General features: G+C 46.6%; 1 protein-coding gene across 5 annotated transcripts in view; it reads left to right on the top strand.

Moving 5' to 3' along the window:
- PEX14 (peroxisomal biogenesis factor 14) overlaps positions 1–13,249 on the top strand; it is a 133,579-nt gene that overhangs the window by 41,170 nt on the left and 79,160 nt on the right. For all 5 annotated transcript variants that reach the window (XM_045776886.2, XM_045776887.2, XM_087858733.1 and 2 more), the window contains one exon: positions 7,837–7,921. In XM_045776886.2, the coding sequence (XP_045632842.1) occupies positions 7,837–7,921 (85 nt within the window). The remainder of the gene's footprint in view (positions 1–7,836; positions 7,922–13,249) is intronic.

Genomic DNA, 13,249 nt, shown 5'->3' with positions numbered 1-13,249 from the left:
AGAGAGGGAGGGACAGGGAGGTAGAAGCAGTGGTATCATTAGGAAGGTCCTGGGGACTGAATGCTACATATTTTTAGTGTTGGAGTCACCAGCTACCGTCACTGAGTGAGCTCACAGTTCTCCTAGGGAGCATCTTGGACACTGAGTCATTACATTCCTTTGGAGTGATTCAACTCAACAGCTTGACACCTTCATTAATTTTACAACACGAAGCCTGGGTGCTCTCTGCTTCCTCTTTAGCAGCGCAGGGAAATTAGAGGAATATAGAAAATGCAAAACCGAGGGAAACTGGCAGAAGGAGCAGTCGAGGAGCTGTTGAAAGACACCGTGTTGAGGAATTGAACTCCTTGCCTTTTCTTGGTACCTCCTGGGACCGAGCACCCAACTCTTGCCACACGTCTCTGGCACATAAACCTTTTATTTCTGTTCCTGGCACGCCGGCCGGACCTCCGACTTGCAGCCAGCTCGTTTGCTTCTCCGCTGAGGTCACTGCTACCGTGATCCGTGTATAATGGCATTTTCCTCCTCTTTTCAGTATGGAGGCTATTACAGTTTCTTCTCTAAGCAGGACTTCAAACAATTTGCTGCCAGTTGGATTTCAAAGCCAAGGGAAAAGGCAAATGTCATCCTTTTTTCCTCCCCTCTTTGGGTAACTGCTTTGTTGGTCGCATCAAAAATTAGAGGGGCTGCTATCTAAATTCAGGTGGGGATGCATGGGGACAAGGCATTTAAATTTGCTTTTCTTTCTCCCTGAAGGAGAAAATCCTTTTCCTTCTCAACCTTTCCTAAAAAGGAACTTTGATCTTCTCAACCCAGAAGCAAGGGTTTTCTTTCCTCTCCGGCAAGTGTGTGCACTCCGGCCCTGTTGTGTGGCGCGGTGACAGGCGAGCCCTGCAGAGGCAGCTCCTCTGCTTTTCAGCTTTGCCGCCCCAACTGCACCAGCTCCCCTTGGGCTGCAGGCTGGCACCCAGAGTACCCTCCGGAGTCACCCTCGTGCCCCTAAAATCACTGTCACTTGATATTAAGCAGTGCACGTTGGCTTAAGATGCTTTTTATTTCCACACACATTTCTAGAAGAACTAGTTTAATCAAATTACAAAACAATGACATTCTGACAAGCAGTTCGTGCAATATTTTAAACTCGGGCCAAGAAGAAAAATTTAAATGCAGAGGTATTTCACTTTGAAAGGTAGTTTTGCTGCACACGACGTTGCCACTTTTCATAAAGGCTTTTACTACATATATCAATGTGTTTGAAGAGAGACTAGGGTCAATAATGCGTGCTTTGGAATTCCCTAAATACAGATTTACACAGTAGACCTTAAAAATATTATGTTCTATCATGTCAACTCTTGTGCACTCCTACCAGAGATATTTTATTTCTTTAATGTGAAAAACAAAAGGACAGAGGAAAGTAAAACAAAGGAAATTAGGGCCCACAAGCTTAATTAGTAGAGGGTTGTAACCCAAATCAACAATGGGAAGGACACAGTGACAAAAACCAGGAAATTCCAAGTTGAAAGAGAGGCTCTTTCCTTTAACTCCTCGAGTGCTGGGCCGCTTGCTAGCGCACTCCTCCCCAGGTGCAGGAGGCTGGCTCCAGTAGGACGCGCTGTCTTTATCTTTGAACTTCCTGGCTTTTCTTGACTTTCCTCTCTCCTTTCCCCCCTTGATGTAAATGAAACATACCTCTGTGTGTGTGCGTGTGTGCGTGTGTGTGTGTGTGTGTGTGTGTGTGTGTGTTAACCGTAGATAAACGGGCTAAAAGTACCTCTTGATTTTGTAACCCTCAGAGAAGGAGAAAGAGTAAAAAAAAAAAAAAAAAAAAAAAATTCCTGTCACTGTCATCTGTTCATTTTTAATGAGCAATTTTAAAAAATTGAAAATAAAAGAGGAAAATGAATAGGTGTTGAACCAGCCCGTGATATGTAAATGCCAACTAGTAATTACCTAAAACCTCAATTTTCATTCTGTTTCATCTTGCAAAACATTTCATTTTCCCTGAGTGAAAACACTTCACTGGGGCTGTGCGAGTCAGCGGGGCGGCCGCCCCTGGCCTGCGTGGCCGCCGGCTCCGGCTAGGGGGCACTTTGGCTCTGCGCTTGGGCTGCCCGAGCCTCGTCCACCTCAAGGTTATTCCCCTCTTGCCATTCCAGTGGTTTTGCTCCGAGCGTTCAGTGGCGCCCCTCCCCCCACTCCCACTAGTCTGGTTTCGGGGAGCCTCATTCCTCCTTGTCCTTGCGCGGGATCGTATTGAATTTTGGCTGACCGAGCCTTCCTGCGCATATTAACTTTCCCCTCACCTGCCGGCGAGCCCCTCGGCTTCCGAGTGGCACCTCACACTCTTGAGAGCGGCTTTCTGCCAGGCCTTCTTCCTCCCTTTGGGATTTCAAACACAACAGTCTCAGTTTTTATGTTTATTGCTGCTGCTTTTTCTTCTGTCTTTTCATTTTGGCGACTGCCCGGGGGGGGGGTGGGGAGGCGGCCCCCCTCACTTGAAGCTCACCCACGGTTGCTCCCCTGCCGCACTTAGAACGAGGGTTCTGACATTTCTTTTGCGGGCTCATAGATTTCCTTTCATTCTGGTTTAGGATCTGACTCCTTCTGGGTGCATTCGTGCAGCGTCTTGGTATGTGGCTCGTGGGTGCCCCTGCTTCCAGAGCGGTTACCCTTCTCAGCCCCTTCCCTAGCTAGAAGGAGAGCAAGGAGGCTTGAAAGAGAACGAAGAGCCTGGGATAGGCGGCCACAGATGAGGGAGGATTCTGGATGCAGAGAGCCAGAATTATGTTGTCCTAGGACCCTGGATCTGAGAGTGCTTTGCCTGGAATCTCAAGGAACACGGCCTCTTTAGTGAGATATATAGCTTCATAATTAGCCCGTTGCATTTTTTCACGAGTGCTAGCATCAGCGTTCTACGATGTGTTTCTCTGATTAACAGCTGCTTTGCAACTATTTCCTTGTGCCACCGATGACCGTATTTGTCAAGGAACTCCTGACAGAGTACTGATTTCTTACTAAAATGCAGCATTTCTGTTTGAAGAGGGTGCTTTCATTCTCAGCACTGCCCGGCTTTTAAAGTCAGTCCTTGTTAAAACTCGAGTTGGCTTTGGTCTAACGCTTGTTAACAGGATTCTGGGTATCTATCTACTTTAGAGCACGAGCATAGGAACCTTTCACAGGCAATTTAATCTTCTGAGCAGCGCACGTGCGGCGGTGCGGTGTCGGGAGTGGGGTTTCAGGCCCGCTCATCGGTCATTTCTTCTGCCCTCTGGTTGTGATCTCTCTGGGTTAAAAAGGACTTGGCTTTGGTTGTTAGTGTCATTAATTTTTGAATATTTTTAATATTTTAGAATGGCTAATGAAGGCTCACAGTTTGGGAGATAGATGTGTATGTAGCACACAGGAGTGCTGGAATTGGTGGCATTCCAAGTAAGTGTCACTGGAGACAATGCATCCGGTTTACATGTCAGGTGCAAAGTGCTCAGGCTTCCTCACACCCCAGGCTCGTTATTAGGCAAGCTCTGTTCTCCTGTCCCCCTTGTGCAGAAAATAAAGTGCACGTTCTGAAGATTACAGTGTGCAGGTCTTTTGCAGGAGAGTGGGAAGCACATAGGAAGCACCCCTTCAGCGAGGACTGCCAGAACTCGATTCCTCTCACCAGGGATTACTTACCCTACACAGTGCATTTAACATTGTAGATAGCCCCCGAGTATACTGTATTCCACTGATTTACAGTTACAAATCCTGGGCTCTCAAACAAGGATCTCTCGCGATTGGCCGATCATCTGGGGTCCAAAGGTGTCCTTCAGCCCCAAGTCTCCTCTGCCTCCTGGCTGCAGCGGTCCCCCCGCACGTCCATTGCAGAGGCGGCAGTCACTTTAGTGATAAACACGGAAAATGATCAAATTTCCCTAAGACTGAAGAGTTGATGGTGCCAGGATGGTTTTATTTTGCTTTTTGGGGGAGGGAGGCAGAAGATAGGGTCACAGGAATAGGGGTAGCGAGAAGCTTTGCTTCTGTTTTCTTCTGAGTTCATCGTCTGTATTTTTACGACTCCAGCTCCTGGTGATTCGAGGTGCACTCATTAGGAACTGTCAGTGCAAGAGGAGGGGAAAGGAAAATCGAGTCCACGTTTCTCGTGGACTCAACGGCGAGTGGCTTCCCACAGCGGCATCAGGTGCTTTGCGCCAGAATTTTCCCTGGCTTGCTGCACTCCCACAACATGTGCAATAAAGTTCCTGTCTCCGTTTTACATCTTTGACATTGAGGCGGAAGATTTGGCCTGAATTTATGTAATTTAGTTGGGCACAAATACAACCCATGAATAGTCACATTCATCTCCTAATTAGAAAATCAAACGATAATACAGGACAGGCTGCAGGCACCCCATCACGTCGGCCAACAAAAGCATGCTGTGTGTGTTGGGCCTCTGCAGAGGAAGAGTCAGCTGAGTTGTTTCATGAAGTTAATGAAAAGTGTCCAACAATGGCGCTGGCAGTTACTTAGTGGCTAAAACCTTTGCATTATGGGTAAAGATTTGCAGGAAATCTTTTACCATCTGTGGATGAATCCCCGGGCATAGAAAATTCCAGATTGGACAGGCCTTTCCCCCCTATTGTAGCGCCAGGTTCTCGGGCAGGGGGGCCGGGGGGGAAGTAAAGAGTGGCTGAAGAAATAATTACTGAGAGGCGGAGAGAGGTTTTCATATGTTCACACTTACATGTAGCTGCTTATCTGGGTATCTTTCTTATTCAGCACATTATGTTGAGGCTGTTAGTTTGGATGCTTTATATTTTTGCATCTGGCGTAGTGATATCGATGCTGTTAAATACGTGATTTGCCTGTCGCCTGCATTTTCAGACAAAGATCAAGAGGGACATAAACAAGCCCCAAATATACTTTATGTAGGTGTTCGGCAGTATGATTTTATATGGCTTGAAATTAGTGAATGGAAACTTTAAAAGAAATTGTTCATATTTTTGCAAGTTTGAAGTGTGCCGGGACTTTGTCAAATTCCCGTTAAAATAAATATGTCAATTTCATCTCCCTTCCGAATTCATTTATCTTGCTTTTTTAAAAGGTGTTTTCTACTTTACCTGATGTTTAAATTGGATTCGCTCGTTTATGCTGTTCTTTGCTATATCCCCCACGTTTTTCTTAAATGAATTACTAATGACAGAGCACTCCATCATTCCCTCTCTACAGCCACTTTAAGGAAAGCATGGTGATCTAAACCTTTTAACCTATTAAAGATGATTTTTCCCAATTGAATCAGACCCACCACAGGTGTAATAACTAATCATTTAAACTACACCTGCTATTATGTATTTTTAAGCCATTATGCGTGTTGGATAGATGATAATTCATGTTTATTGCATTGTCCGATGGATCCGTTTTGCCTACACTAGGCTGATTAATGTATTTAAAGAAATAAGAGATGCAATTTTTTAAAAAAAATTGATGGAATGCGCCAAGCACTGCATTGAGTGCACCATTAAACCCATCAGAACTTTGCTCTCTGACCAGAAATGCATATACCAAGGACTATATTAAAAAAGCAAGGTGAAACCTGTGCGTTTTAGTGGTGGGATTCTGTTTTCTTTCTCTGTCATGGAAAATTTTGGAAGGATGAAGGAAAGGTCGATGCTTCTATGGGTAAATGAGAGGAGCCGTGCTGTTAGTATCTGCTGCTTAAGGCCCGCTCATCCGCATTCCCTCTGACACCTGGTGCACACCACCGCGTGCGGACACTGGCGCATGGTACTGGTGCCGGAATTGTCTTGTGTGTGGAAGGTGTGTTTTTTCTCCAGGTGAAGAACAGTCATCCCCAAGCCATCCGAACCAGGCCAGTGGCCATTGACCCTGTGGGGCCTGTGACTGTGTAGCCGTCCACTCCTTCCTGGACATGGGCCTCTCTTCCTCTTGTCTCTCTCCCTCCCTCCCCACGTCTCCTTCCCGCTTCTCCTGTCCCCACTTCTTCTGCCTCTCTTTCCGGTCCAGCTCTTCTGCTTTCTCCATTTGTCCCGTGGCCACCTTCTCCCCTGCCGCTCCCTCCTCCACTCCAGTCCCTCTTCTGTTTTCCTCTTTTTTTCTCTTCTCCCATCTCTTCATTAAAACACATCTGTTTTGTAGATGTCTGTCACATTTTTCTTAAGTTTGGTGCGACCGGAGGAGATGTGGTTGAGGGGCCGAGGGGGTGCGTGTGGAGTTTGGGGGTCTAGAATCTGGAGCATCGGTTTCTCTCTAGTCCAGAGCTGGTTGGTTACCACTGCAGCTCATGATGGGGGTTAAGAGGTTTGCAGTGCTGGACGGATTACAACCAGTCTCCAGGAACACGAGTGGGTCTTATCGCTACCGGGCCTGAAGCTAAAGGTCTGAGACACCTGAATTCATCCTTGAGGGAGAATGTCTTAGGCTAGCCTCCAATAGAGGGATTATGGGAGAAGATACATATGGGAATTGACCTGGCTTTTTTTTTTTTTTTCTCATTTATCGTCATATCTTTGTTACCAGAGAAGTCTGGCTGGTGTCAGGATTAAATTCATATAAGGTATGAGGAGGATATTTGTAAGTTGTATTCCATTGATAGTCACAGCACTTTGTGCTCGAGTCTCTGGATAGCTGCTACCCTTAGTCTGAAGGATCTTAGAAAAGTTTCTTATATTTGGTCCCTTAGAAATGTTTTCTTTCAACAACTTAGGAGTGAACTCCAGGGTCTGTTGACTTTACCTGTAACACGAGACTATATTATTCTTTTGGTCTTGATGAGATGAGTAATGCCAGGCATTTAAAACGGCCCCTTTCCTATTTGGGGCAGGTTGGCATGTCCCACCCATTGCACCAGTGCCTGGGACGGAGAGCACACAAGCGGCGTGCAAACACACGCTTCATGTGTGCTGAGTGATGTGAAGGTTAATACCTTCAGCAGTTTTCCTCCACCCCCTCTTTGGCTTATTTGTAGATAGAAGATTTCATTAAATAATATTATTACCAGAGGTAGGGGGATCATCTGTCAATCTGTCAGCTTTTAGCCATGAAACCCCAAACTTTGTCCTTTGAAGTCTCTTCAGGATTGAGCTTCGTTGCATAAGAGGGACCGGTGTGAATGGCTGTGTGCGTTGTCTCTTATATAATCCTTCCCAGCCGGTCTGTGCTCAGCACTCTCCACTCTGTGGAAGCAGCGTGGTCTTTCTTCTCCTCAGATGCTTGCAGGGTGGTTGGGGAGGCAGCCTGAACATTAGAAGACAGTATAATTATGTCTTCAATTATATGGTACACACTACGAGCATTAAAGAATTTAAGAGAATAGGGAGATCAGAGATGGCTTGCTTATTTAGGGAAGGCTTTGAGGAGTTAGCACAGGCTATAAAAGGGCTGTGTTGGTGTGCGTGTGTGTGTGTGTGTTTGTACACATGTACGTGTGTGTGTGTGTGTATGCAATGTTTAGACAGGTAGAGGCGGGAAAGGGAGGCCTTCTAGAACAAGGGCATAGCCCGAGCACAAGGACGGTGACGTGGGTGAGCATCGCCAGGAGAGGGCTACCTGCCGAGGAGTATGAAGATTCAGCTTGAACAGGCAGAAAAAGGAAAGATTACTGCAGGTCTTAAAAGCTAGGCTGAGGGGATTAGGTTTGATAGAATCAGATACAGGAAGCCAGTGGGAACTGACATAGTCTTTTATTCAGGTAGATTTTAAATGTGAGAAATAACTGGTTATATATTTGACCACAATGGTGTGCTTATTTCTATGGACCTGGGATAAACTGGTAGGATTTTTAATCTTGACATTCAGGCTATTGATGTTTATTTTTCTTCTCTCTTTTATCTCCCCGACCAGATTGCCACAGCAGTGAAGTTTCTACAGAATTCCCGGGTCCGCCAGAGCCCACTTGCGACCAGGAGAGCATTCCTTAAGAAGAAAGGTACAGGTTCCCCATGGCCATGCAGCGTGGCCTGCAGAAAGGGACTGGGGACGGGGCAGATGGAAGCCACGGTGTTGCTGAAAGGACCTTCCATACTGTCCCACTGGTGTGGGAGTGAGGGGACCCCCCTCAGGGGGAATGCGGGCTTCTTTCCTTAACAGTCGAACAGAGAGATGATACTGTCTGGGTGATCCAGCACCAGGTGCAAGGCTGACACTTAGCCCAGGACAGCCTGGCACGGGCAGCAGGAAGAGGCCCACTGGATAAGACTGTGGAGGACTTCTGCCTCTGGTCCGTTCTTCTGATAATATGACCCTGGTTACACAGTGACTGGCTTTAGGTTAGGAGGTCAGCTGCCTCAGTAAAGAATCAGGAAGAAAGAAATTGAAGGACGAGGGAAATGAGATGACTAAACAAGGTCGGGTTAAGGTCAAGCTTGGGGTCAGTCTGATTTACGGATTGAAGTGGTAAATTACTGGTTTTATGGTATTTCTGTAAGCAGGGATTAAATGGATCTTGACAAATTCAATATTGTCCAAAGCAGAAAGAATCTCTTTTGGCTCTGTTGCAATTTAGGATATTTTTCTTGTTCTGTAAAATACAAAACAAACCCCAAAACAAACAAAAAAAAGAATTTGACTTTTTACTCTTCGAACATCTAATTTTCTAGAAAGCTGGAAAGTTGCATAGAGGCCCTTACGCACCATGGTGGGGGGAGTGCGTTTTCTTTCTCCTCTCCACCTCCCCCCCACAAACAAAACTCTTTTTCCTTCAGGAGCTGGAGTGTCAGCTTCAAAATTCGAGGTTGTGAGCTTTAAGTCATCTGTGGCTGGAATAGAAGACGGAGTGGTTTGGTGGTGTTTCCTCGGTCTGCTCTGTGGCCTGCTCCATGGCGTCCCACCATAGAGATGCTTGTAGGACCATGTCCCAGGCCTGCACCCTTGGGGTTTGGGCAGAATGAGCCTGAAGCTCTCCATTCGCAGGCATCTGTTCCGAGGCAGCCTCAGGGCTGGCCCCTGCGACGGCGCTGGTGAGGGGCGTTGTGCATTTGCTGGCGGCATCGTGCTCGCCCCCCATCAGTAGGAGGTTATTACAATTTGGAGTGCGTTGGCCGGCCTCTCCACTCCGCAACCATCATGCCATGAAAGAGTTTTTCCTTGAAATATGTGTACCTATGGGGAGTAATTAATCATAAAAGCTTGGGGATTTCAGCTCTCTCATCAAAGCATCGAAGCCGGGGAAAGCTGAGCCTAAAAGCCGTGCTGATTACCCGGGGTAACCCGAGACAAAATCTATGGTTGCCGAGAGATCCTCTGCCCCAGTATATTGTGCGGTATTATAACTGCCTGATCTTCTCTTCCACTGACAATGACCAGTTATTCCTCATTTTCTCTCAAACGCAGCTGGGTTAGAATTTCATTTGCAGAAGGTATTTAGAGCAATTTAGAGACAAATGTCTCTGGTGTTTGCTCGGCGCTTCCCCACCGCAGGCTTTGCTGAGCAGTTTTAGTATCAGGAGCTCCATCTAATCTGTGTAATTTTAATAAATCCCTGACTGGGAGAAGGAGAGGAAAAAGAGAGAGAGAAACTCTGGACCAAATAATACTTCTTTTGAGTTAGTTGGCTAATAATTACTGTGGAGAGGAAACTGTTTTGTGCAATTATTATTTGTTGCTCCTTTAAAAATAACGCAAAACAAAACCAATCGATGAGTTAATCCATCGCCGAGTATTTGCCCTGCGTATGCCCCATTCTGGGCCCCGGGGACCCTGCAGAGAAGAGGACAGACAGCATCCCTGCCCTCGCTGGGCTGACATTCTTAGGGGGAAAGGCAGACAATTAACCAGTGAGAAAACGAGATCCATAGTCTGTCGAGTGGCAAATGCCATGGAGAAAAATAACGCCGGGCACGCGGGGTTGAGGGCACCGGCGCTGGGGTGGGGACGGCAGACGGGATGACCCGAGCATGTCTCTCTGAGAGGGCGGTGTGAGCGCAAGCCTGAGGGAGATGAGTATTGGTCAGTGTGGAGTGGGCACAGTTCCTCTTCGACCCCTAATGTGGGCAAGAGTTTGTAGAATTGCAGGCAGCAGGACCCCGGAGAGGCCTCCTTCCCTTTTTCCTCTAAAGAGAGCCGCAGGAGTCTACCCTGAGCCTCAGTCCAGAATCACTGGCCGTAATCACCCATCTCCATTATCCTGTAAAACGCTGCTTCAGTCAGTAATTATCTGTTTCCGAGTTGAGTCCCAATAGGGTAAGTTCTGGCAGGACCTTTTCTGGGCAGAGGATTCCAAGGTTTGATTGGCGTCTGGGGAAGAAGCGCCCCTTCGTGGATTTACACTTCACTTTTTAAATTTCCGGCTGTTCCTTGGGTCAGGTGTACACGGTCTGCGGAGTTTGGCACCGGCCCCAGTGGGGTGAGGGGGGAGGGGCTTTTGCAAAGGAACCAGCGTCTCCCCTGTCCCTAACTGTACTTGGGAAAGAAAGAGAGTTGGCTGGCTGGTCTGTGGCGGTGGGGAGGGTGTCCTGAGGGGAGGGACCAAGGTTCTGGCATCCTCCCCAAGGCTCCCCGTCTCCCGTCTCCCCCGCAGGACTCAGGACTCGTGGCAGGGGTGGGTTTGGAGCGCTGGCTTTGGGCGAGCTTGCAGCTACTGTAGTCTTGGCTTTTCCTAGCAAATGTCACTTCGGGGAATTGCAGTGGAGCACTGCCTTGAATTATAATCTTGACTTTCTTTTTTTTAATAAACATCTCTTTCCTGAAAAGGCAAATCCAATTTTGTTTTTCTTTTAATATTATTTAATATTTAATATAGAAATTGAGGTCCCTGTAGTGCATGTCAGTTCAGTGGAAAATGAGGGTTACTTTAGGCACATCAGCTGAGTTTGTTTTAATGTGAAACCACAGCCTGGAGCAGGGCTGCAGCCTGCCTCTGTTACTGACAGTTAAATGTTGTGCTGTCTGATTCGGGGCGCTGGGGGGACGGGGGCAGGCTAGTGGGGCTTGGATGGGATAGGCATGCAAGAGCATTGGTTTGCAAAGGTCTTCTGGGTTTGTGGTGTTTTGTTTTCTTTTTGTGTTTTGAGTTCTCTTTTGGATGCTTTAAAGTCTGAACATGGAGTCATTAATGAGAAACATGAAGTTATTGGAATCATTTATCATTTTCCTTGAAGTTCATACTGCCATTTTGTGTAATTTACAACATTTCTTTATTTTATCTTGGATTTTTTGGATGGAAGAGAAAAGCAGCTGTTCACCTTCGGAGTATTAGAATAGATGTTTTTGTTTTCCTTCCAACCACTTGATTCCGCAGATGGCACATCAGCTGTGTGGTCAGCCGCACATGGGCACCACTGGACTGTGCGTGGGGTTTAAGCCCTCTTGGAAGTGGACCGCATACAGAGGCAACGCTCACCAGGCAGGCATCACGTCTGGGCTTTAGGTGGGCTGCAGTCCAGGAGGTTAGAGTAGCTTAAAAAGAGCAGTAGAATTGGTCCAGAAAGTTAGAGGCTTGGACAGCGTTGTCAGTAGGCTTATGTTGATTTGACACCCTATCCAACCACAAAGTGTAGGAGGCAGGCTGCTTCCAAACATGTTGGCAGGCTGAGCGTAAGGTGGGTAAAAGTGATGCCTGTTCGTGGAGGGAGGACGGGAGACGGGGAAGATAGGGGAAGATAGCGTTGTCTGTTAGCTTACTCCTAATCTATCTGTTGCAAATCAGGCTTCTAGAAGAACGATGAGCATCACACACTTCTCTGTATAATCCTGCATAATGGGGCCTGGGTGGTGTTGGCTGAGACTTTTGCTTATTGTGCCTTTCTCAAGTGTGTAAGTAAAGGGCTGTGTTCTCGCTCATCTAATAAATAGTCCAGGGGGAAAGGAAAACTAAACAAACGAGACACACCACCATCCTTTCTCATTCTGAAAGGTGAAACAAGATCTTATCTTTCTTCTGTTCCTGGAAGCGGAACCCCCGGTAGCAAAGCCGCCTCCTTGCTGGAAATGAACTTGAGGAAGAAACCTGATGGTCTCAACCTTGGTAGTGGGGTAGAGGTGAAGGGCTGCTCTCGCTGGAGTATTTCAAGGGGGAGTAAATTCTTACGCAGATTTCAATTTAACTCTCTTTTATTACTTTTCTTTTTTATCATTTACGTCCATTTCATGAGGTAGTTTGCATGTCCTTGAATGGAATCTCGTTACCATGAAAGCTTTTTTAGCATTGATTTCATAACAGTCTTAATTTAATAGCTCCGTCATTACTGAGAAGCTCTGGGAGTGGGGCCCTGGCTTTCCAGGTCACTGACCTTTTAATTACAAACCTTGTTCTGATGGCCAGGTTATCGACTGGACAGCTCCCAGCTTGTGCCCCCAGGATGAGAACGAAAATAACTGTTTCCTCCCCCATCTCCAGGAAAAAAAAAATTGTAACCTCATGTGTTTCTAAAATTAATTTTCTCCTTCAGCTTTACTTTATAATTAATTCTTTAATGTGTCTTAGTGAAGCCAGAAGTATTTTTATAATGCTGTTTTTTCAAGAGCTTGGGTCCAGCAAAGAGCTAGGAGGGGACAGGGAAGGGAGACCCCATGCTTGGCTGTGGCCCATTTCGTCACCCTCAGAAACTGCTGTGGCTGAGCTGGAAGGAAGGGTATTGGCTCTGTGAGGGGCTGTCTGGCCCTTCTGATTCTTTGTTAATGAGATGTGGATTGTGGCATCAAGATTGAGATTCATTCCTGCATTTGCTGGAGTAATTGTGCCTTCTCTGTCATGGACGTTTTATTTTATTTCTTTATTTTTTTAAACTAATCTCTACCCCCAATGTGAGGCTCGAACCCATGACCCTGAGATCAAGAGTCACACGCTCCACCTACTGAGCCTGCTGGGTGCCCCTAAAATGGATGTTTTATTTTGTTTTATTTATTTATTTAAAAAATATTTTATTTATTTATTTGAGAGAGAGAGAGAGAGATAGCAAGAGAGAGCAGGGGGAGCAGTGGGCAGAGGGAGAAGCAGACTTCCCGCTGAGAAGGGAGCCTGACAAGGGGCTCCATCCCAGGACCCCGGGATCATGACCTGAGGACCTGAGCCGAAGAAAGATGCTTAACTACTGAGCCACCCAGGCGTCCCTAATATGGATGTTTTAAAAAGATGCTCCCCTCCTGGGCAAAGACGAGGGTTGGGTGATTTTTCTTATTGACTTACCTCTCTGTTAGTCTTAGATGGTGGAAGAAACAAAATACCTGACCTGAGGAGTTCTCCTCGGTCATGAGGTTGAACTGAATTAGGTGATCTAGGTTCTCTCTCACTGATGATGAAGAGGGGAAGAAAAAGGAA

This window comes from Ursus americanus, chromosome 33, assembly GCF_024610735.1.
Source record: "Ursus americanus isolate L20-20 chromosome 33, mUrsAme1.1.p, whole genome shotgun sequence".
Lineage (NCBI taxonomy): Eukaryota > Metazoa > Chordata > Mammalia > Carnivora > Ursidae > Ursus > Ursus americanus.
Note: the sequence above shows the minus strand (reverse complement) of the source record. Positions and strands in the feature narration are given on the sequence as shown.